We start from the raw sequence: 24,667 nt of genomic DNA, 5'->3' as shown, positions 1-24,667 counted from the left end.
TTCCTCATTAATATCTTTATTAGGAAACATATAAGTAGATAACGTACTAGTATAGACTGAGATCCTGATTGGTTGGCCTTCTGTCTTATTATCTGCTGCAACAGCTGTGATGTTGAATGTGTAGTTGACACCAGCAGTTAGTCCAGTGATGTTATAGGATGTGTGATTGGTTACTGTTTCATCTATTTTATCACCAGTCCATTGAAGTTTGAAGGAAGATCTATTTCCAATTGGTTCATTCCATTTCAGAAACACAGACGAAGTTGTGATGTCAGAGACATTGAGATTCCTGATCACATCTGGCCCTGTGTTGGGAAGACAGAAAAAGATTATGAAGTATTTTTCAAAGGGAGAAGTACAAAAAAAAATGTAAAAAAAATTATGATTGATATTTTTATCTTTGGGTGAACGTCATGGTTACTTGTGTAACCTCCGTTCCCTGATGGAGGGAACGAGACGTTGTGTTGATGTAGTGACACTAGGGGTCACTCTTGGGAGCCCGAGACACCTCTGGTCTTTGGTAAAAGGCCAATGAAAATTGGCGAGTGGTATTTGCATGCCACTCCCCCGGACATACATATGTATAAAAGGAGCTGGTATGCAACCACTCATTCAGGTTTTATGCTGAGGAGCCGATATAAGGTCCGGCCATTTCAGCGGGTAGTTCAGCATTGTGGCAGGAGGGACACAACGTCTTGTTCCCTCCATCAGGGAACGGAGGTTACACAAGTAACCATGACGTTCCCTATCTGTCACTCACTCGACGTTGTGTCGATGTAGTGACACTAGGGGTCCCTATAAGAAACGCCACAATTGGCTGAACTCTGTGTACGTGAACTGGCGGTGTGTGGTGGGCAGACAACTGTGTGCCTCATAGCCAGCACACCAGGTCGACACGTAACCTCCCCCAGCATATTTATGAGTGTTGAACGGCCCTTTTTGGGGACAAGTCAGTTACCCAAAATATAGAGTCAGGCTAGCCCAGTCGTGGCCTCTTTTCCCCTTCTTTTTTTACACTCCCTAAAAAAGAAGGGGGATTATTCGACTGGGCCACCAGGTCTAGTCGGAGGGTGTCCCTCCCAAGGGGAAGACACCGTGGAGAACACACCTCGCCAAAAGAGAGGGGGGGATATATAAGTGGAAAAATACGTCACATGGTCTTTCCAACCATGTGGGGAGTCTTCAAGGTAGATCCTGCCCAATGGGGGAGGAGTTACTACAAACATGGAGACTGGGGCAGAGTGGCTCTGCCCAAGGAAGATGCAGTTTGCCAACAGGGAAACGAATTAGAGGAAGATATATAATCGCATGGGGTTAGCCTTACAGGGAACCGCCACATGTGGAACACCTACCCCAGAACAGGGCTCTTAGTTAGCGCGTGTACTGGGCCAGCAGCGAGTTTCTCTGAAAACTCGACTGCCACAGGGCTTGGAGGAAGTCAACCAGGGAATAAAGTTTGTGAACTCTACTGGGAATTAATGGTGCATGTCTTCAGCTCCAAGGGAGGTGGAAAGCGCTATGTGCAAGCGATACACCCGGCCAGATATCCCGGGCTTATCCGCTTGTGTTGCGTGCCACTACCTGGGATGAAACCGGTTCCACCCGGAGGTTATAGAACCTTGCACAGGTGTTGGGTGTTGCCCAGCCCACTGCTCTGCAAATGTCTATTAGAGAGGCACCCCTGGCCAGGGCCCAGGGAGCCGCTACACCCCTGGTAGAATGGGCTTGTAGCCCTACCGGGTGGCGTCAATGAGCCAGTGGGTGATCCTCTGCTTGGAGACAGCGCTTCCTTTCCGCTGTGAACCAAAGCAGACAAAGAGCTGCTCAGAGATTCTAAAGCTCTGCATGCGATCCTAATAGATGCGTAAAGCGTGCACCGGACACAGCGACGACAGAGCTGGGTCTGCCTCCTCCTGGGGCAGTGCTTGCAGGTTCACCCCCTGGTCCCTAAAGGGTTGGTGGGAACCTTGGGCACATAGCCCGGTCAGGGTCTCAGGATCACGTGAGAGTAACCTGGACCGAACTCCAGGCACGTTTCGCTGACAGAGAAAGCTTGCAGGTCACCTACCCTCTTGATGGAAGTGAGCGCAGTCAGGAGGGCAGTCTTCAAGGAGAGAGCCTTAAGCTCGGCTGACTGCAAAGGCTCAAAGGGGGCTCTCTGTAGACCCTGAAGAACTACAGAGAGGTCCGATGAGGGAACGAGGCATGGTCTGGAGGGATTCAACCTCCTGGCACCTCTTAGGAACCTGATGATCAGGTCGTGCTTCCCTAAGGACTTACCGTCGACTGCATCGTGGTGTGCTGCTATGGCGGCAACGTACACCTTCAAGGTGGAAGGGGAAAGCCTCCCTTCCAACCTCTCCTGCAGGAAGGAAAGCACTGATCCGACTGTGCATCTCTGGGGGTCTTCCCGATGGGAAGAACACCACTTAGCGAACAGACGCCACTTAAAAGGCATACAGGCGCCTCGTAGAGGGGGCCCTAGCCTGAGTGATCGTGTCTACCACCGCAGGTCTTCCGCGTCCCGTCCAGGGGCCAGACATGGAGATTCCAGAGGTCTAGGCGCAGGTACCAGATGGTGCCCTGTCCCTGAGAAAGAAGGTCCTTCCTCAGGGGAATTCGCCAGGGGGGGAGCTGTCGCGAGGAGCGTGAGGTCCGAGAACCACGTCTGAGTGGGCCAGTAGGGTGCTACCAGGACGACCTGCTCCTCATCCTCCCTGACCTTGCACAGGGTCTGTGCAAGCAGGCTCACTAGGGGAAACGCATATTTGTGCATGCCAGCGGGCCAGCTGTGTGCCAGCGCGTCTATGCCTCGGTCAGGGCGTACCAGAGTGGGCAGTGGGGAGGATTCTTGGGAGGCGAACAGGTGCACCTGTGCCTGTCGAATCGACTCCAAATCAGCTGGACCACTTGAGGGTGGAGACTCAACTCTCCCCTGAGGGTAAGCTGTCCTGACAGCGCGTCCGCTGTAGTGTTGAGGTTGCCCGGGATGCGAGTGGCTTGCAGCGACTTGAAGTGCTGCTGACTCCAGATAAGGAGACGGCGGGCGAGTTGTGACATACAACGAGAGCGCAGACCACCTTGGTGTTTGACATATGCTACCATTGTCGTGTTGTCTGTCTGAACTAACACGTGCTTGCCCTGGATCAATGGCCGAAACCTCCGTAGGGCGAGCAGAATTGCCAACAACTCGAGACAGTTGATGTGCCAGTGCAGTCGCGGACCCGTCCAGAGGCTGGCGGCTGCAAGCCTGTTGCAAACAGTGCCCCAGCCCGTTTTGGAGGCGTCTGTCGTGACCACGACGCACCTGGAGACCAGTTCAAGAGGAACACCTGCCCATAGAAACGAGAGGTCGGTCCAAGTGCTGAAAAGACAGTGACAGACCGGCGTGATGACCACGTGACGTGTCCCGTGGCGCCATGCCCATCTCGGGACTCGAGTCTGGAGCCAGTGCTGAAACGGCCTCATATGCATCAACCCGAGCGGGGAGGCCACCGCCGAGGATGCCATATGCTCCAGGAGCCTCTAAAAAAGTTTCAGTGGAACTGCTGTTTTCTGTTTGAACGCCTTCAAACAGGCCAGCACCGACTGGGTGCACTCGTTCGTAAGGCGCGCCATCAAGGAGACTGAGTCCAACTCCAAACCGAGAAAAGAGATGCTCTAAACCGGGAGGAGCTTGCACTTTTTCCAATTGACCCGAAGCCCTAGTCGGCTGAGGTGTGAGAGCACCAGATCCCTGTGTGCGCACAACATGTCTCGAGAGTGAGCTAGGATTAGCCAGTCGTCGAGATAGTTGAGAATGCAAATGCCCACCTCCCTTAACGGGGCAAGGGTAGCCTCTGCGACCTTCGTAAAGATGTGAGGAGACAGGGACAGGCCGAAAGGGAGGACTTTGTACTGATACGCCTGACTCTCGGACGCAAACCGCAGGAAGGGTCTGTGTCGAGGAAGGATCGAGACGTGGAAGTACGCATCCTTCAGGTCTACCGCCGCGAACCAATCTTGATGCCGGACGCTCGCCAGAATGCGTTTTTACGTCAGCATCTTGAACGGGAGTCTGTGTAAAGCCTAGTTCAGAACTCACAGGTCCAAGATTGGCCGCAACCCACCGCCTTTTTTCGGTACGATGAAGTAGGGGCTGAAAAACCCCTTCTTCATCTCGGCTGGAGGGACAGGTTCTATCGCGCCCTTCCGTAGGAGGGTAGTGATCTCCATGCAAGGTAGCAGCGTTTTTGTCCTTCACCAAGGTGGACACCGCTGAACCTGTGAAGATTCATACATGGAAAAGGGTAATAAAAATAATGTTCATTTGAAAATGTATCTATATCAGGAAACATAATAGTAAAAAAACATACTAGTATAGACTGAGATCCTGATTGGTTGGCCTTCTGTCACATTATCTGCTGCAACAGCTGTGATGTTGAATGTGTAGTTGACACCAGCAGTTAGTCCAGTGATGTTATAGGATGTGTGATTGGTTACTGCTTTGTTTGTTATATCACCAGTCCATTGAAGTTTGAAGGAAGATCTATTTCCAATTGGTTCATCCCATTTCAGAAACACAGACGAAATTGAGATGTCAGAGACATTGAGATTCCTGATCACATCTGGCCCTGTGTTGGGAAGACAGAAAAAAGATTATGATGTATTTTACAAAGGGAGAAGTAAATAAATGACTGATGTTTTTATCTTTGGGTGAACTATTCCTTTATGGCATTATGGCACCAATGCAAAAATACCAGATATTGACTTTACTGTCTGAACAAACAGATCTGATTTCACCACTAACAAAATGACAAAAACAGATTTGAAAAGCAAATTGGAACTGACTGCAGTGTGAACAAATACTGTGAGTATAAGAGCAGAAGAAATACAGAAGCTCAAAAGTTTTCAGCTCAAAGTAAGTAAATGTTTGATTTTTTGAAGGCTGCAGTCACAAAAGTTTGCTCATTAAAATGAAATTTCCAAACAGAGATCTTACTGGTATACAGTGAAATCTGATCTGATGTCCCCTCTGTCACATTATCAGCTGTGACTGTAAAAACTTTGAACGTGTACTGTGATCCAGGAATCAGATTATTTATTGTGATGAAGGTTTTCTCAGTAGTTTCATTGATAGTCACATTGTTATTTTCATATTCTACTCTGTAATGGGAGCTTTGACCGTTTGGTTTAGTTCAGTTTAGTGAGACAGATGATATTGTAATATTATCAGCTCTGAGACTCATTATGAAATCAGGCTTTGAGAAAGAAAAATGGGGAAATTTTAATAGCAATAATAATCATAAAAAAAAAACATTGTGAACATTCATATATGGAAAAGGGTATATCAATAAAAATAATGTTCATTTGAAAATGTATCTATATCAGGAAACATAATAGTAAAAAAACATACTAGTATAGACTGAGATCCTGATTGGTTGGCCTTCTGTCACATTATCTGCTGCAACAGCTGTGATGTTGAATGTGTAGCTGACACCAGCAGTTAGTCCAGTGATGTTATAGGATGTGAGATTGGTTACTGTTTCTTTTGTTATATCACCAGTCCATTGAAGTTTGAAGGAAGATCTATTTCCAATTGGTTCATCCCATTTCAGAAACACAGATGAAGTTGTGATGTCAGAGACATTGAAATTCCTGATCACATCTGGCCCTGTGTTGGGAAGACAGAAAAAAGATTATGATGTATTTTACAAAGCAAGAAGTAAAAAAATGATTGATGTTTTTATCTTTGGGTGAACTATTCCATTATGGCATTATGGCACCAATGCAAAAATACCAGATATTGACTTTACTGTCTGAACAAACAGATCTGATTTCACAACTAACAAAATGAAAAAAAAAAAAAACAGATTTGGAAAGCAAATTGGACCTGAGTGCAGTGTGAACAAATACTGTAAGTATAAGAGCAGAAGAAATACAGAAACTTGACAGTTTTCAACTCAAAGTAAGTAAATGTTTGATTTTTTCAAGGCTGAAGCAGCAAAAGTTTGCTCATTAAAATGACATTTCCAAACAGAGATCTTACTGTTATACAGTGAAATCTGATCTGACCTCCCCTCTGTCACATTATCAGCTGTGACTGTAAAAACTTTGAATGTGTACTGTGATCCAGGAATCAGATTATTTATTGTGATTAAGGTTTTCTCAGCAGTTTCACTGATAGTCACATTGGTATTTTTATATTCTACTCTGTAATGGGAGCTTTGACTGTTTGGTTTAGTCCAGTTTAGTGAGACAGATGATGTTGTAATATTATCAACTCTGAGATTCATTATGACATCAGGCTTTGTGAGTGAAAAATTATAGACATTTGGGGATTAAAATGTGAATCCTAAAAATTTTAAACAAATAATGCACCAATCTATAATACAAATATTAGTTCTTTCCTAATTAATATCTTTATTAGGAAACATAAAAGTAGATAACGTACTAGTATAGACTGAGATCCTGATTGGTTGGCCTTCTGTCACATTATCTGCTGCAACAGCTCTGATGTTCAATGTGTAGTTGACACCAGCAGTTAGTCCAGTGATGTTATAGGATGTGTGATTGGTTACTGTTTCGTCTATTTTATCACCAGTCCATTGAAGTTTGAAGGAAAATCTATTTCCAATTGGTTCATCCCATTTCAGAAACACAGACGAAGTTGTGATGTCAGAGACATTGAGATTCCCGATCGCATCTGGCCCTGTGTTGGGAAGACAGAAAAAAGATTATGAAGTATTCTACAAAGGGAGAAGTAAAAAAAATAAAATAAATAAATAATAAATAAAAAAAAAAGTATGATTGATGTTTTTATCTTTGGGTGAACTATTCCTTTATGGCATTATGGCACCAATGCAAAAATACCAGATATTGACTTTACTGTCTGAACAAACAGATTTGATTTCACCTCTAACAAAATGACAAAAACAGATGTGGAAAGCAAATTGGAATTGAGTGCAGTGTGAACAAATACTGTAAGTATAAGAGCAGAAGAAATACAGAAGATCGACAGTTTTCAGCTCAATGTAAGAAAATGTTTGTTTTTTTCAAGGCTGAAGTCAAAAAAGTTTGCTCATTAAAATGAAATTTCCAAACAGAGGTCTTACTGGTATACAGTGAAATCATCCTGGTTACTTTCATAACCTCCGTTCCCTGATGGAGGGAACGAGACGTTGTGTCGACGTAGTGACACTAGGGGTCACCCTTGGGAGCCCCAAACACCTCTGATCTTTGAGAAAAGTCCAATGGAATTGCCGAGTGGAATTTGCATACACTTGCATCCACTACCCTGGACATATGGGTATAAAAGGAGCTGGCTCATAACCACTCATTTAGGTTTTGTGCTGAGGAGCCGAGACAAGGTCCCGGTCATTTCAGCGGGTAGTTCAGTGTTGTGGCAGGAGGGACACAATGTCTCGTTCCCTCCATCAGGGAACTGAGGTTACGAAAGTAAGCAGGACATTCCCTATCTGTCACTCACTCGACGTTGTGTCGATGTAGTGACACTAGGGGTTCCTATACGAAACGCAACAGCTTGCTGAACTGTGTTACGTGGACTGGCGGTGTGAGACGGGCAGACCACTGCTTGCCTCGTAGCCAGTGCACCTGGCCGTCATGTAACCTACGGTCCCCTGCACCTCGGGGACAAGTCGACTGCCCAAAAAATGGGGACAGTCTACCCCAGCCATGGCCTCTTCTCCTCTTTTTTCTTCCCAAAAAAGAGTGGAAATCGATCGACTGGGGGCCATAAGTGTCCGTGTCGGGGGGATGTCACTCCCAAAGGGAAAACACAGTTGAGATCACACCCTGACCGAAGGGGAGGTAATTTGTGGAAATACGTCACATGGCCTTACCGAGTTTTGTCGCCAACTTACCTGTTTGTACCTGACAACACACGGGACGAACCGGCTCAACCCGGAGATTGAGGAACCTCGCGAAGGTATTGGGTGTTGCCCAGCCCGCTGCTCTACCGATGTCTGCCAAAGAGGTGCCATTGGTCAGGGCCCAGGAGGCTGCCACAATCCTGGTGGAGTGTGCCCGAAGCCCCAAGGGAGTGCATACTAGCGCGGCCCCCGGGGCCAACTGTGTGCCAGCACATCTGTGCCGAGGGAAGCCTCGGTCAGGGCGTACCAGTGCGGGCAGTGGGGAGGATTCTTGGGAGGTGAACAGGTGCACCAGTGCCTGTCGAATCGACTCCAAATCAGTAACTCTGTGTGATGTATCTTCTACGAGACGGTTTCCCCGTTGGTAAACCCGCGGCTTCCTTGGACAGAGTCCCCTCTGCCACCGGTCGCCATGTTTGTAGAGCCCCGTCCCCTCTGGGTAGGACCTACCATGGGGACTTCTCCACATGTGAAACTGCCGACAAAACTCGGTAAGGCCATGTGATGTATTTCCAAATCACACAGGTCCCTGTGTGCGCACAACATGTCTCGAGAGTGAGCTAGGATTAGCCATTTGTCGAGATAGTTGAGAATGCAAATGCCCACCTCCCTTAACGGAGCAAGGGCAGCCTCTGCGACCTTCGTAAAGATGTGAGGAGACAGGGACATGCCGAAAGGGAGGACTTTGTACTGATACGCCTGACTCTTGGACGCAAACCACAGGAAGGGTCTGTGTCGAGGAAGGATCGAGACGTGGAAGTACGCATCCTTCAGGTCTACCGCAACGAACCAATCTTGATGCCGGATGCTCGCCAGAATGCGTTTTTACGTCAGCATCTTGAATGGGAGTCTGTGTAAAGCCTAGTTCAGAACTCACAGGTCCAAGATTGGCCGCAACCCACCGCCTTTTTTCGGTATGATGAAGTAGGGGCTGAAAAACCCCTTCTTCATCTCGGCTGGAGGGACAGGTTCTGTCGCGCCCTTCCGTAGGAGGGTAGCGATCTCCATGCAAGGTAGCAGCGTTTTTGTCCTTCACCAAGGTGGACACCGCTGAACCTGGGCGGACGCCCGGCGAAGTGAATCGCGCAGCCAAGTCGGACGGTCCGGACCAGCCCGCACGACGGATTGGAAAGCGCAAGCCATGCGTCCAAGTTCCGTGCAAGGGGGACCAAAGGAACAACGTCATCGGACGTACCGGCAGGTGGGGCCTCGCGGCGGGGCGGAGCCCGAGGTGCCACACCATGTCGTGGCCGTGCTGAGTCTAAGGACATCGAAGCACTTACCTGGCTCCTTGTGACCACCCCCGGAACAGCCTGGGACGGGGGAGGAAGAGGCCTGTCCTCGTGATCCGTGGAGACTGTCACATCGGGGGCGGATTTGTGACACAGCTGGGCACTCAGGGGCGGGAGACCGCCGCCGGAGCACCAAACCTGCCAAATAGAGTGGTGGACGGTGGTCATGATGACGGCCGTGCACACTGGATACGTGACCCAGGGAACAAGGAAACCGCTCTTGCTGAGCTCTTGAGTACTGCAGCCACTTGGGCATGCAGCGCAATTAAATGCAAAAGGTAACAAAAAGATGGAGAGATCTGCTTACCAGCTCCTGAACAGTGGGTTTCATTGTCCCTGGGTCGCCAGTCTCAAGGGCGCTTTGAAGCCTTTCACGGGTTCTGGGCGGCCGCAAGACGGGTGGCGTCTGCTTCCTGCGGTGGGCTCCACGCCGGGGCTGGGCCAAAGGGGCGGGCTGCGGCGGAGCCGGTGCAGTCACCGCAGGGGGACGCCCTTGGCGATGAGTAGACGGGGTGCGGGATCTTGAGCCGTGCCGGGGCAGGATATGCCGGCTAGCATCTGTCTACTACTCCACCATCGAAAACTGCTGGGCAAAGTCCTAGACGGTGTCACCGAATAGGCCCGCCTGGGAAATGGGGGCAGCAAGCAATCGTGTCTTGGCGGCCTCACCCATCTCAAACAGGTTGAGCCAAAGGTGGCGCTCCTGGACCACTAGTGTGGCCATCGTCCGCCCGAGAGACCGCGCCATGACCTCCGTCATTCGGAGAGCAAAAAAAGTGCCTCCTGCGACCTTGTCAGCTCTTCATGCACTTCCGGGAAGAAAGGAACGGGGGCGGGGCGTGGCTTTGAGCGGCACCGCGTGCCCAGGAACCAATCACCGAGCCACGAGGGTTCAGGGAAGAGCAGTGAGTTCCACTCTGGCCAATGCTCGCGGCTGCCCGGGAAAGCATGTCGTCATCTCCGCGTCAGCCTGTGACTGGGTAATCGTCCCCGAAGGGAGGAGCCCAGCTGTGGCTCTCCGCTCTCCGATGCTACGCTCGAGAGCTCATCACTTTCGCGGGCTCCGAACAAGAGGTCGAACTCGCCGTGAGACGAGCCGGCAGACTCATCCGGAAGCCCGATCGGGGCAGACGAGCGTGCTGGGGAATGGGAGGTCCGCGGGGGGATACCTGGCGGAGGTGGTCCCATTGGGGTCCCCAAATTGCCCCCAGTGCTAGCCACGCTGGCCTCATACCCATGGGTAAAAGGACCGAGGCGGGGAGCCTCTGAGGTGGCTTGCTTTCTTACGAAGGCGAGCCGCGACCGCAACGTTGCCATGGACATATCCTCGCAATGAGAACATGACCATCCACGAACGCTGTCTCCACGTGAGCAGCGCCCAGACACGAAAGACAGTGATCGTGACCGTCAGAAGGCGAGAGATAACGAGCGCAACCAGTTATAACACACAATCGGAAAAGCATCTTTAGAAAGACGCGTCTTTAAAAAGACATTCCGTGTGTGCTGCTCTTTTAGAGAAATATACTCTTTTAGAGAAATATACTCTTTTATTTCTGCCGAAGCGCCCAGGGGCATTGTCTGCAGTGCACTAGTGCAGAGGGGGGAGAAGCCGCTGAAATGCGCCGTCAGATCCAGCAGAGGTGAATGAACAGTAGTATTCAGCTCAGTGAGCATGACTGTTTGGCTCCGAAGAGAAAATCTGAATGAGTGGTTGCATACCAGCTCCTTTTATAGCCGTATGTCCGGGAGAATGGCATGCAAATACCACTTGCCAATTTTCATTGGCCTTTTATCAAAGACCAGAGGTGTCTTGGGCTCCCAAGAGTGACCCCTAGTGTCACTACATCGACACAACATCGAGTGACAGATTGGGAACTATTACTTTATGGCATTATGGCAACCAATGCAAAAATACCAGACATTGACTTTACTGTCTGAAAAAACAGATCTGATTTCACCACTAACAAAATGACAAAAACAGATTTGAAAAGCAAATTGGAACTGACTGCAGTGTGAACAAATACTGTGAGTATAAGAGCAGAAGAAATACAGAAGCTCAACAGTTTTCAGGTCAAAGTAAGTAAATGTTTGATTTTTTGAAGGCTGCAGTCACAAATGTTTGCTCATTAAAATGAAATTTCCAAACAGAGGTCTTACTGGTATACAGTGAAATCTGATCTGATGTCCCCTCTGTCACATTATCAGCTGTGACTGTAAAAACTTTGAACGTGTACTGTGATCCAGGAATCAGATTATTTATTGTGAAGAAGGTTTTCTCAGTAGTTTCATTGATAGTCACATTGTTATTTTCATATTCTACTCTGTAATGGGAGCTTTGACCGTTTGGTTTAGTTCAGTTTAGTGAGACAGATGATATTGTAATATTATCAGCTCTGAGACTCATTATGAAATCAGGCTTTGAGAAAGAAAAATGGGGAAATTTTAATAGCAATAATAATCATTAAAAAAAAAACATTGTGAAGATTCATACATGGAAAAGGGTATATCAATAAAAATAATGTTCATTTGAAAATGTATCTATATCAGGAAACATAATAGTAAAAAAACATACTAGTATAGACTGAGATCCTGATTGGTTGGCCTTCTGTCACATTATCTGCTGCAACAGCTGTGATGTTGAATGTGTAGTTGACACCAGCAGTTAGTCCAGTGATGTTATAGGATGTGTGATTGGTTACTGCTTTGTTTGTTATATCACCAGTCCATTGAAGTTTGAAGGAAGATCTATTTCCAATTGGTTCATCCCATTTCAGAAACACAGACGAAGTTTTGATATCAGAGACGTTGAGATTCCTGATCACATCTGGCCCTGTGTTGGGAAGACAGAAAAAAGATTATGATGTATTTTACAAAGGGAAAAGTAAAAAAAATGATTGATGTTTTAATCTTTGGGTGAACTATTCCTTTATGGCATTATGGCACCAATGCAAAAATACCAGATATTGACTTTACTGTCTGAACAAACAGATCTGATTTCACAACTAACAAAATGAAAAAAAAAAAAAAAAACAGATTTGGAAAGCAAATTGGACCTGAGTGCAGTGTGAACAAATACTGTAAGTATAAGAGCAGAAGAAATACAGAAACTTGACAGTTTTCAGCTCAAAGTAAGTAAATGTTTGATTTTTTCAAGGCTGAAGTAGCAAAAGTTTGCTCATTAAAATGACATTTCCAAACAGAGGTCTTACTGTTATACAGTGAAATCTGATCTGATCTCCCCTCTGTCACATTATCAGCTGTGACTGTAAAAACTTTGAATGTGTACTGTGATCCAGGAATCAGATTATTTATTGTGATTAAGGTTTTCTCAGCAGTTTCACTGATAGTCACATTGGTATTTTTATATTCTACTCTGTAATGGGAGCTTTGACTGTTTGGTTTAGTCCAGTTTAGTGAGACAGATGATGTTGTAATATTATCAACTCTGAGATTCATTATGACATCAGGCTTTGTGAGTGAAAAATTATAGACATTTGGGGATTAAAATGTGAATCCTAAAAATTTTAAACAAATAATGCACCAATCTATAATACAAATATTAGTTCTTTCCTAATTAATATCTTTATTAGGAAACATAAAAGTAGATAACGTACTAGTATAGACTGAGATCCTGATTGGTTGGCCTTCTGTCACATTATCTGCTGCAACAGCTCTGATGTTCAATGTGTAGTTGACACCAGCAGTTAGTCCAGTGATGTTATAGGATGTGTGATTGGTTACTGTTTCATCTATTTGATCACCAATCCATTGAAGTTTGAAGGAAGATCTATTTCCAATTGGTTCATCCCATTTCAGAAACACAGACGAAGTTGTGATGTCAGAGACATTGAGATTCCTGATCACATCTGGCCCTGTGTTGGGAAGACAGAAAAGAGATTATGATGTATTTTACAAAGGGAAAAGTAAAAAAATGATTGATGTTTTTAACTTTGGGTGAACTATTACTTTATGGCATTATGGCACCAATGCAAAAATACCAGATATTGACTTTACTGTCTGAACAAACAGATTTGAATTCACCTCTAACAAAATGACAAAAACAGATTTGGAAAGCAAATTGGAATTGAGTGCAGTGTGAACAACTGTATACTGTATACTGTAAGTATAAGAGCAGAAGAAATACAGAAGCTCGACAGTTTTCAGCTCAAAGTAAGTAAATGTTTGATCTTTCAAGGCTGAAGTAAAAAAAGTTTGCTCATTAAAATGAAATTTCCAAACAGAGGTCTTACTGGTATACAGTGAAATCGTCCTGGTTACTTTCGTAACCTCCGTTCCCTGATGGAGGGAACGAGACGTTGTGTCAAGGTAGTGACACTAGGGAGCCCCAAACACCTCTGATCTTTGAGAAAAGTCCAATGGGAATTGGCAAGTGGAATTTGCATACACTTGCATCCACTACCCTTGACATATGGGTATAAAAGGAGCTTGCTCGCAACCACTCATTTAGGTTTTGTGCTGAGGAGCCAAGACAAGGTCCCGGTCATTTCAGTGGGTAGTTCAGTGTTATGGCAGGAGGGACACAATGTCTCGTTCCCTCCATCAGGGAACGGAGGTTACGAACGTAACCAGGACGTTCCCTATCTGTCACTCACTCGACGTTGTGTCGATGTAGTGACACTAGGGGTCCCTATACGAAACGCAACAACTAGCTGAACTGTGTTACATGGACTGGCGGTGCAAGATGGGCAGATCACTGCTTGCTTCGTAGCCAGCGCACCTGTCCGTCACGTACCCTACGGTCCCCTGCACCTCGGGGACAAGTCGACTGCCCAAAAAATGGGGACAGGCCATGGCCTCTTCTCCTCTTTTTTCTCCCAAAAAAAGAGTGGAAATCTATCGACTGGGAGCCATAAGTGTCCGTGTCGGGGGATGTCACTCCCAAGGGGAAGACACCGTGGAGATCACACCCTGACCGAAGGGGAGGTAATGTGTGGAAATACGTCACATGGCCTTACTGAGTTTTGTCGGCAGTTTCACATGTGGAGAAGTCCCCATAGTAGGTCCTACCCAGAGGGGATGGAGCTCTACAAACACGGTGACCGGTGGCAGAGGGGACTCTGTCCAAGGAAGATGCGGGTTTACCAATGGGGAAACCATCTCGTGGAAGATACATCACACAGGGTTACAGACAGGTAACCAGCGCATGTGGAACACCTACCCCAGTACACGGCCTATTAGCACACGTACTGGGCCGGCATCGAGTTTCTCCTCAAACTCGCCTGCCACAGGGCTAAGGAGGAAGGACATCCAGGGTCCACGGTCTCGTGAACACGGCTGGGGGGTAAAAGCGCACGTCTCCCCCTCCAGGAGGGGAAAGGTGCTATACGCAAGCAGTACACCCAGACAGCCCGCCAACTTACCTGTTCGTACCTGACAACACACGGGACAAACCAGCTCAACCCGGAGATTGAGGAACCTCGCGAAAGTATTGGGTGTTACCCAGCCCGCTGCTCTACCGATGTCTGCCAAAGAGGTGCCATTGTTCGGGGCCCATGAGGCCACCACAATCCTGGTGGAGTGTGCCCGAAGCCCCAAAGGGGGCGGCACGTCCTGGGCGTAGTATGCCAAAGTGATGGCGTCAACGACCCAGTGGGCGATCCTCTGTTTGGAGACAGCGCTCCCATTCCACTGTGCTCCAAAGCAGACAAAGAACTGCTCAGAGCCCCAAAAGCTCTGCATGCGATCCAAGTAGATGCGCAAAGCATGCACTGGACACAGCAACGAAAAGGCTGGGTCTGCCTCCTCCTGGGGCAGCTTCGCTTGTAGGTTCACAACCTGATCCCTAAACAGGGTCATGGGAACCTTGGGCATATAGCTTGGTCGGGCCTCAGGACCACATGAGAGTATTCCGGACCAAACTCCAGGCACATGTCGCTAACAGAGAACGCCGGCAGGTCCCCTACACTCTTGATGGACGTGAGCTCAGTCAGGAGGGCAGTCTTCAAGAGACTGCATTTAGCTCAACTGACTCCAGGGCTCAAACAGGGCTCCCCGCAGAACCACGGAGAGATCCCATGAGGGAATGAGGCATGGTCTGGGAGGATTCAACCTCCTCACACCTCAAAGGAACCTGATGATCAGATCATGCTTTCATAAATACTTACCGTCAACTGCATTGTGGTGCGCCACCATAGCGGCCACGTACACCCTCAAGGTGGGGGGGACAGCCGCCCTATCAGCCTCTCCTGCATGAAGGAAAGCACAGACCCGACTGCGCATCTCTGGGGGTCTTCGCGTCGGGAAGAACACCACTTAGTGAACAGACACCACTGCAAGGCATAAAGGCACCTCGTAGAGGGAGCCCTATCCTGAGTGATCGTGTCTACCACCATGGGTGGTTGGCAACTTAGGTGTTCCGCGTCCCGTCCAAGGGCCAGACTTGAACATTCCAGAGGTCTGATCACGGGTGCCAGATGGTGCCCTGTCCCTGAGAGAGGAGAACCCTCCTCAGGGGAATTCGCCAGCGATGGGCTGTTGCGAGGAGCGTGAGATCCGAGACCCAAGTCTGGGTGGGCCAGTAGGGTGCCACTAGGATGACCTTCTCCTCGTCCTCCCTGACCTTACACAGGGTCTATGCAAGTAGAATCACTGGGGGGAATGCCTACTAGCGCAGCCCCCGGGGCCAGCTGTGTGCCAGTGCATCTGTGCCGAGGGAAGCCTCGGTCAGGGTGTACCAGAGCGGACAGTGGGAGGATTCCCGGGAAGGCTTACCTGCTGGCGGTCTCATCCCAGAACTCGACCAGTGCAAACGAGCATACTGGGGAATGGGAGGACGGGGGGAGTTACCCGGCGGAGCGGCTCCCACTGGGGTCCCCAAATCGTCTCCAGTGCTAACCGACGTGGCCTCAAACCTGTAAGTAGAAGAACCAAAGTGGGGAGCCGCTGAGGTGGCTTTCCCTCTAATGGCGGAAAGCAGAATTGCCATGGTTATGTTCTCGCAGTGAGAACATAACCCGTCCACGAACGCTGTCTCCATGTGGGCAACGCCCAAGCACGTAAGACAGCGATCGTGGCCATCGGAAGTGGAGAGGTAACGACCGCAACCAGGAAATAAACACAGTTGGAAAGGCATCTTTAAAAAGACGCTCTATGTCAGTGCCACTCTTTTACTAGGGAAAATATACTCTTTTATTGCAAGAATATATACTCTTTTAGAGTGTCGAAGCACCCAGGAGTGTTCTCTGCACTCCACCGGTGCACGAGGGGGAGAAACCGCTGTAATGCACCGTAAATCCAACAGCTTTTGAGGTGAATGGATCGGCAGAGTAATTCAGCTCACTGAATACAACCGCTCGGCTCCGAAGAGAAAATCTGAATGAGTGGTTGCGAGCCAGCTACTGTTATACCCGTATGTCTGGGGGAGTGGCATGCAAATTCCACTCGCCAATTCCCATTAGCCTTTTCTCAAAGATCAGAGGTGTTGGGGCTCCCAAGGGTGACTCCTAGTGTCACTATATCCACACAACGTTGAGTGAGTGACAGATAGGGAACTGATCTGATCTCCCCTCTGTCACATTATCAGCTGCAACTTAAAAACTTGGAATGTGTACTGTGATCCAGCAATCAGATTATTTATTGTGATGAAGGTTTTCTCAGTAGTTTCACTGACAGTCACACTGTTATTTTTATATTCTACTCTGTAATGGGAGCTTTGACTGTTTGGTTTAGTCCAGTTTAGAGAGACAGATGATGCTGTAATATTATCAACTCTGAGATTCATTATGACATCAGGCTTTGTGAGTGAAAAATTATAGACATTTGGGGATTAAAACGTGAATCCTAAAAAAATTTAAACAAATAATGCACCAATCTTTAATACAAATATTAGTTCTTTCCTCATTAATATCTTTATTAGGAAACATATAAGTAGATAACATACTAGTAAAGACTGAGATCCTGATTGGTTGGCCTTCTGTCACGTTATCTGCTGCAACAGCTCTGATGTTCAATGTGTAGTTGACACCAGCAGTTAGTCCAGTGATGTTATAGGTTGTGTGATTGGTTACTGTTTTGTCTGTTTTATCACCAGTCCACTGAAGTTTGAAGGAAGATCTATTTCCAATTGGTTCATCCCAATTCAGAAACACAGACGAAGTTGTGATGTCAGAGACATTCAGATTCCTGATCACATCTGGCCCTGTGTTGGGAAGACAGAAAAAAGATTATTTTACAAAGGGAGAAGTAAAAAAAAAAAAAAAAAAAAAGTATGATTGATGTTTTTTTCTTTGGGTGAACTATTCCTTTATGGCATTATGGCACCAATGCAAAAATACCAGATATTGACTTTACTGTCTGAACAAACAGATTTGATTTCACCACTAACAAAATGACAAAAACAGATTTGAAAAGCAAATTGGAATTGAGTGCAGTGTGAACAAATACTGTAAGTATAACAGCAGAAGAAATACAGAAGCTTGACAGTTTTCAGCTCAAAGTAAGTAAATGTTTGATTTTTTGAAGGCTGAAGTCACAAAAGTTTGCTCGTTAAAATAAAATACCCAAACAGAGGTCTTACTGGAATACAGTAAAATCTGATCTGATCTCCCCTCTGTCACATTATCAGCTGCAACTGTAAAAACTTTGAATGTGTACTGTCATCCAGCAATCAGATTATTTATTGTGATGAAGGTTTTCTCAGTAGTTTCATTGATAGTCACCTTGTTATTTTCATATTCCACTTTGTAATGGGAGCTTTGACTGTTTGGTTTAGTCCAGTTTAGTGAGACAAATGATATTGTAATATTATCAGCTCTGAGATTCATTATGATATCAGGCTTTGTAAATGAAAAATGGGGAAATTTTTATAGCAATAATAATAAAAAAATAAATAAAAAAAAACATTGTGAAGATTCATACAAGGAAAAGGGTATATCAATAAAAATAATGTTCATTTGAAAATGTATCTATATCAGGAAACATAATAGTAAAAAAACATACTAGTATAGATTGAGATCCTGATTGGTTGGCCCTCTGTCACATTATCTGCTGCAACAGCTCCGATGTTGAATGTGTAGCTGACACCAGCAGTTAGTCCAGTGATGTTATAGGATGTGTGATTGGTTACTGCTTCATTTGTTATATCACCAGCCCATTGAAGTTTGAAGGAAGATCTATTTCCAATTGGTTCATCCCATTTCAGAAACACAGATGAAGTTGTGATGTCAGAGATATTGAGATTCCTGATCACATCTGGCCCTGTGTTGGGAAGACAGAAAAAGATTATGAAGTATTTTACAAAGGGAAAAGTAAAAAAAAAAAAAAAAAGTATGTTTGATGATTTTATCTTTGGGTGAACTATTCATTTATGGCATTATGGCAACCAATTCAAAAATACCAGATATTGACTTTACTGTCTGAACAAACAGATCTGATTTCACCACTAACAAAATGACAAAAACAGATTTGAAAAGCAAATTGTAATTGAGTGCAGTGTGAACAAATACTGTAAGTATAAGAGCAGAAGATGGACAGTTTTCAGCTCAAAGTAAGTAAATGTTTGATTTTTTTCAAGGCTGCAGTCACAAATGTTTGCTCATTAAAATGAAATTTCCGAACAGAGGTCTTACTGGTACACAGTGAAATCTGATCTGATGTCCCCTCTGTCACATTATCAGCTGCAACTGTAAAAATATGAATATGTACTGTGATCCAGGAATCAGAATATTTATTGTGATGAAGGTTTTCTCAGTAGTTTCACTGATAGTCCCATTGCTATTTTTATATTCTACTCTGTAATGGGAGCTTTGAGCCGCGTTGGGGCAAGATGTGCTGAATGGCCTCTGACTGTTGCTTCACCGCCGAGAACTGCTGGGCGAGGTCCTCGATGGTGTCGCCGAAGAGGCCGACCTGGGAGATGGGTGCGTTAAGGAACCGCACTTTGTCCGTGTCCCTCATCTTGACCAGGTTCAGCCACAGGTGGTGCTCCTGGACCACAAGCGTGGACATCATCTGCCCGAGTGCGCGCGCTGTGACCTTAGTCGCACAGAGGGCGAGATCGATATATTATATATATATATATATATATATATATATATATATATATATATATATATATATATATATACTTTTATTTTTAATTTTTATTGAATAATGTGTATCCATATAGTAAAAAAAAAACAAAACAAAAAAAGCGTATTGTATACTGTACAGTGTATGTTATTATTTGTATACTGTTGAGTGTAATTATGTGTATAACAGATGTTTAAATTGTGTTGTGTTAATTTGATGTTATTGTAAATTGGTATATGTCTCATCACTGTCACGACTGCTATGTTGATCGGAACTGCACCCAAGAATTTCACACACCATTGCACTTGTGTATATGGCTGTGTGACAATAAAGTGATTTGATTTGATTTGATTTGATCGATCGCCGAGCACAGCTCTTGTAGCACACTGGGATCAGAACTACCCTAGTGTAGCTCTTTCAAAGCCTTGGCCTGATGGACCTGTAAGAGGGTCATGGCGTGCAGGGCGAAGGACGCATCTTTAAAAAGACGTTCAATGTCACTGTGCCTGCTCTAATAGAGGAAATATACTCTTTAAAGGAAATAAACTCTTTTAAAGCACTGTCGAAGCGCCCAGGGGCTTAGTCTGCAGTGGAGTGCAGAGTGGAGAGAAAGCCGCTTGAATGCGCCATATATCCAACAGCACACGCTTCTGAAGAGGTGAATGGATCAGTAGTAGTATTCAGCTCGCTGAAATACAACCACTCGGCTCCGAAGAAAAATCGGAATGAATCCGCATTCCAGCCTCCCTTTTATACCCGTATGTCGGGGAGGAGTGGCATGCAAATTCTACTCGCCAATCCTCATTGGCCTTTTCTCAAAGATCTGAAGGTGTCTAGGGCTCTCAAGATCGTCCGCTAGTGACACTACATCGACACAACATCGAGTGAGTGACAGAAGGGGAACAGGACATTTTCTCAGTAGTTTCAATGATAGTCACATTGTTATTTTTATATTCTACTCTGTAATGGCAGCATTGACCATTTGGTTTAGTCCAGTTTAGTGAGACAGATGATGTTGTAATATTATCAACTCTGAGATTCATTATGAAATCAGGCTTTGTGAGTGAAAATTATAGACATTTGGGGATTAAAATGTGAATCCTAAAAACTTTTAAACAAATAATGCACCAATCTATAATACAAATATTAATTAATTCCTAATTAATATCTTTATTTGGAAACATAGATAACGTACTAGTATAGACTGAGATCCTGATTGGTTGGCCTTCTGTCACATTATCTGCTGCAACAGCTCTGATGTTGAATGTGTAGCTGACACCAGCAGTTAGTCCAGTGATGTTATAGGATGTGTGATTGGTTACTGTTTCATCTGTTTTATCACCAGTCCATTGAAGTTTGAAGGAACATCTATTTCCAACTGGTTCATCCCATTTCAGAAACACAGATGAAGTTGTGATGTCAGTGACATTGAGATTCCTGATCACATCTGGCCCTGTGTTGGGAAGACAGAAAAAGATTATGAAGTATTTTACAAAGGGAGAAGAAAAAAAAAAAAATCGGGTCGGGCAATTTTGATCGTGTACCGTAATCCAGGAATCAGATTATTTATTGTGATGAAGGTTTTCTCAGTAGTTTCACTGATAGTCACATTGCTATTTTTATATTCTACTCTGTAATGGGAGCTTTGAGCCGCGTTGGGGCAAGATGTGCTGAATGGCCTCCGTCTGTTGCTTCACCGCCGAGAACTGCTGGGTGAGGTCCTCGATGGTGTCGCCGAAGAGGCCGACCTGGGAGATGGGTGCGTTAAGGAACCCTGCTTTGTCCACGTCCCTCATCTTGACCAGGTTCAGCCACAGATGGCGCTCCTGGACCACAAGCGTGGACATCGTCTGCCCGAGTGTGCGTGATGTGACCTTAGTCGCACGGAGGGCGAAATCGGTCACCGAGCATAGCTCTTGTAGCACACTGGGATCAGAACTACCCTAGTGTAGCTCTTTCAAAGCCTCGGCCTGATGGACCTGTAAGAGGGTCATGGCGTGCAGGGTGGAGGCGGCCTGACTGACAGCGTTGTAGGCTTTAGTCACCAGTGACGAAGTTGTCCTACAGGCTCGGGAATGGAATGCCGGGCGACTCCGCCAGGTGGTGGCGCTCAGCGGGCACAGGTGTGCCGTGATCGTCTTATCAACCTGGGGTATCGTGGCATAACCCTCGGCCGCCCACCGTGGAGGGTAGTGAGAGCGGACGAACTGAAGGATCGGGTTCGGGCAGCGAAAGGTGCCCTCCACGATTGCGTCAGCTCGTCGTGCACTTCCGGGAAGAAGGGGACTGGAGGAGGGCGTGGCCGCAAGCGGCACGGCGAACCCAGAAACCAGTCATCAAGTGCTCAGGGGCGGGTGGAGGGTTACACTCAAGCCCAACACTTGCGGCGGCCCAGGCAAGCATGGCGGTCAGCTCCACGTCGGCTTCAGACTGGGCTGCCACACCCAAAGGCGGAAGCCTGGTTGAGTCCTCGGCATCCGACATCACCAAGGTACTCTTCGATGCAGCGATCGACATCTCATCCGGCTCACGAGCTCCGAAAGAGACATTAGACTGGCAATGAGGCGAGCTGCCTGTCTCATCTCAGAACTGGATGGGCGAAAACGAGCGTACCAGGGAGTGGGCGGTCCGTGGGGGTTTACCCGGAGGAACCGTACCCAATGAAGCCCCCGAATCGCCTTCAGCGTCAACTAGGGCAGCCTCGTACCCGCAGGTAGAAGGACCAGCGGGGGGACAGCTGAAGTGGCTTTCCCTCGAAAGAAGGAAAGCTGCAACCGCAACGTTGCCATGGTCATGTTCTCGCAATGAGAACATGAACCATCCACAAACACTTCCTCAATGTGATTTTGGCCCAGGCACATGAAGCAGTGATCGTGACCTTCAGAGGCGGAGAGATAATAACCGCATCCAGGAACTGCACAGAGATGGAAGGGCATCTTTAAAAAGACGCATCTTTAAAAAGACGTTCAACGTCACTGTGCCTGCTCTAATAGAAGAAATATACTCTTTAGAGGAAATAAACTCTTTTAAAGTGCTGTCGAAGCGCCCAGGGGCTTAGTCTGCAGTGGAGTGCAGAGTGGAGAGAAAGCCGCTTGAATGCGCTGTATATCCAACAGCACACGCTTCTGAAGAGGTGAATGGATCAGTAGTAGTATTCAGCTCGCTGAAATACAACCGCTCGGCTCCGAAGAAAAAATCGGAATGAATCCGCATTCCAGCCTCCCTTTTATACCCGTATGTCGGGGGGGGAGTGGAATGCAAATTCTACTCGCCAATCCTCATTGGCCTTTTCTCAAAGATCTGAAGGTGTCTAAGGCTCTCAAGATCGACCGCTAGTGACACTACATCGACACAACGTCGAGTGAGTGACAGAAGGGGAACAGGACATTTTCTCAGTAGTTTCAATGATAGTCACATTGTTATTTTTATATTCTACTCTGTAATGGCAGCATTGACCATTTGGTTTAGTCCAGTTTAGTGAGACAGATGATGTTGTAATATTATCAACTCTGAGATTCATTATGAAATCAGGCTTTGTGAGTGAAAATTATAGACATTTGGGGATTAAAATGTGAATCCTAAAAACTTTTAAACAAATAATGCACCAATCTATAATACAAATATTAATTAATTCCTAATTAATATCTTTATTTGGAAATATATAGATAACGTACTAGTATAGACTGAGATCCTGATTGGTTGGCCCTCTGTCACATTATCTGCTGCAACAGCTCTGATGTTGAATGTGTAGCTGACACCAGCAGTTAGTCCAGTGATGTTATGGGATGTGTGATTGGTTACTGTTTCATCTGTTTTATCACCAGTCCATTGAAGTTTGAAGGAAGATCTATTTCCAACTGGTTCATCCCATTTCAGAAACACAGACGAACTTGTGATGTCAGAGACATTGAGATTCCTGATCATATCTGGCCCTGTGTTGGGAAGACAGAAAAAAGATTATGAAGTACATTACAAAGGGAGCAGTAAAAAAAAATGGATGATTGATGTTTTTATCTTTGGGAGAACTATTCCTTTATGGCATTATGGCACCAATGCAAAAATACCAGATATTGACTTTACTGTCTGAACAAACAGATTTGATTTCACCACTAACAAAATGACAAAAACAGATTTGAAAAGCAAATTGGAATTGAGTGCAGTGTGAACAAATACTGTAAGTATAACAGCAGAAGAAATACAGAAGCTTGACAGTTTTCAGCTCAAAGTAAGTAAATGTTTGATTTTTTGAAGGCTGAAGTCACAAAAGTTTGCTCGTTAAAATAAAATACCCAAACAGAGGTCTTACTGGAATACAGTAAAATCTGATCTGATCTCCCCTCTGTCACATTATCAGCTGCAACTGTAAAAACTTTGAATGTGTACTGTCATCCAGCAATCAGATTATTTATTGTGATGAAGGTTTTCTCAGTAGTTTCATTGATAGTCACCTTGTTATTTTCATATTCTACTTTGTAATGGGAGCTTTGACTGTTTGGTTTAGTCCAGTTTAGTGAGACAAATGATATTGTAATATTATCAGCTCTGAGATTCATTATGATATCAGGCTTTGTAAATGAAAAATGGGGAAATTTTTATAGCAATAATAATAAAAAAATAAATAAAAAAAAAACATTGTGAAGATTCATACAAGGAAAAGGGTATATCAATAAAAATAATGTTCATTTGAAAATGTATCTATATCAGGAAACATAATAGTAAAAAAACATACTAGTATAGATTGAGATCCTGATTGGTTGGCCCTCTGTCACATTATCTGCTGCAACAGCTCCGATGTTGAATGTGTAGCTGACACCAGCAGTTAGTCCAGTGATGTTATAGGATGTGTGATTGGTTACTGCTTCATTTGTTATATCACCAGCCCATTGAAGTTTGAAGGAAGATCTATTTCCAATTGGTTCATCCCATTTCAGAAACACAGATGAAGTTGTGATGTCAGAGATATTGAGATTCCTGATCACATCTGGCCCTGTGTTGGGAAGACAGAAAAAGATTATGAAGTATTTTACAAAGGGAAAAGTAAAAAAAAAAAAAAAAAAGTATGTTTGATGATTTTATCTTTGGGTGAACTATTCCTTTATGGCATTATGGCAACCAATTCAAAAATACCAGATATTGACTTTACTGTCTGAACAAACAGATCCGATTTCACCACTAACAAAATGACAAAAACAGATTTGAAAAGCAAATTGTAATTGAGTGCAGTGTGAACAAATACTGTAAGTATAAGAGCAGAAGATGGACAGTTTTCAGCTCAAAGTAAGTAAATGTTTGATTTTTTTCAAGGCTGCAGTCACAAATGTTTGCTCATTAAAATGAAATTTCCGAACAGAGGTCTTACTGGTACACAGTGAAATCTGATCTGATGTCCCCTCTGTCACATTATCAGCTGCAACTGTAAAAATATGAATATGTACTGTGATCCAGGAATCAGAATATTTATTGTGATGAAGGTTT

General features: G+C 45.5%; 1 protein-coding gene across 1 annotated transcript in view; it reads right to left on the bottom strand.

Moving 5' to 3' along the window:
- Positions 1–24,667, bottom strand: part of LOC127437314 (receptor-type tyrosine-protein phosphatase eta-like) — a 108,079-nt gene that overhangs the window by 23,164 nt on the left and 60,248 nt on the right. Inside the window, exons 16-26 of the mRNA XM_051692162.1 lie at positions 23,922–24,179; positions 22,867–23,124; positions 20,388–20,645; positions 18,122–18,379; positions 17,064–17,321; positions 12,778–13,035; positions 11,736–11,993; positions 6,434–6,691; positions 5,396–5,653; positions 4,356–4,613; positions 48–305 (exon numbers count right to left, since the gene is read on the bottom strand). Coding sequence (XP_051548122.1) covers positions 48–305; positions 4,356–4,613; positions 5,396–5,653; positions 6,434–6,691; positions 11,736–11,993; positions 12,778–13,035; positions 17,064–17,321; positions 18,122–18,379; positions 20,388–20,645; positions 22,867–23,124; positions 23,922–24,179 — 2,838 coding nt within the window. The remainder of the gene's footprint in view (positions 1–47; positions 306–4,355; positions 4,614–5,395; positions 5,654–6,433; positions 6,692–11,735; positions 11,994–12,777; positions 13,036–17,063; positions 17,322–18,121; positions 18,380–20,387; positions 20,646–22,866; positions 23,125–23,921; positions 24,180–24,667) is intronic.

Source organism: Myxocyprinus asiaticus, chromosome 48, assembly GCF_019703515.2.
Source record: "Myxocyprinus asiaticus isolate MX2 ecotype Aquarium Trade chromosome 48, UBuf_Myxa_2, whole genome shotgun sequence".
Classification (NCBI taxonomy): Eukaryota; Metazoa; Chordata; class Actinopteri; order Cypriniformes; family Catostomidae; genus Myxocyprinus; species Myxocyprinus asiaticus.
Note: the sequence above shows the minus strand (reverse complement) of the source record. Positions and strands in the feature narration are given on the sequence as shown.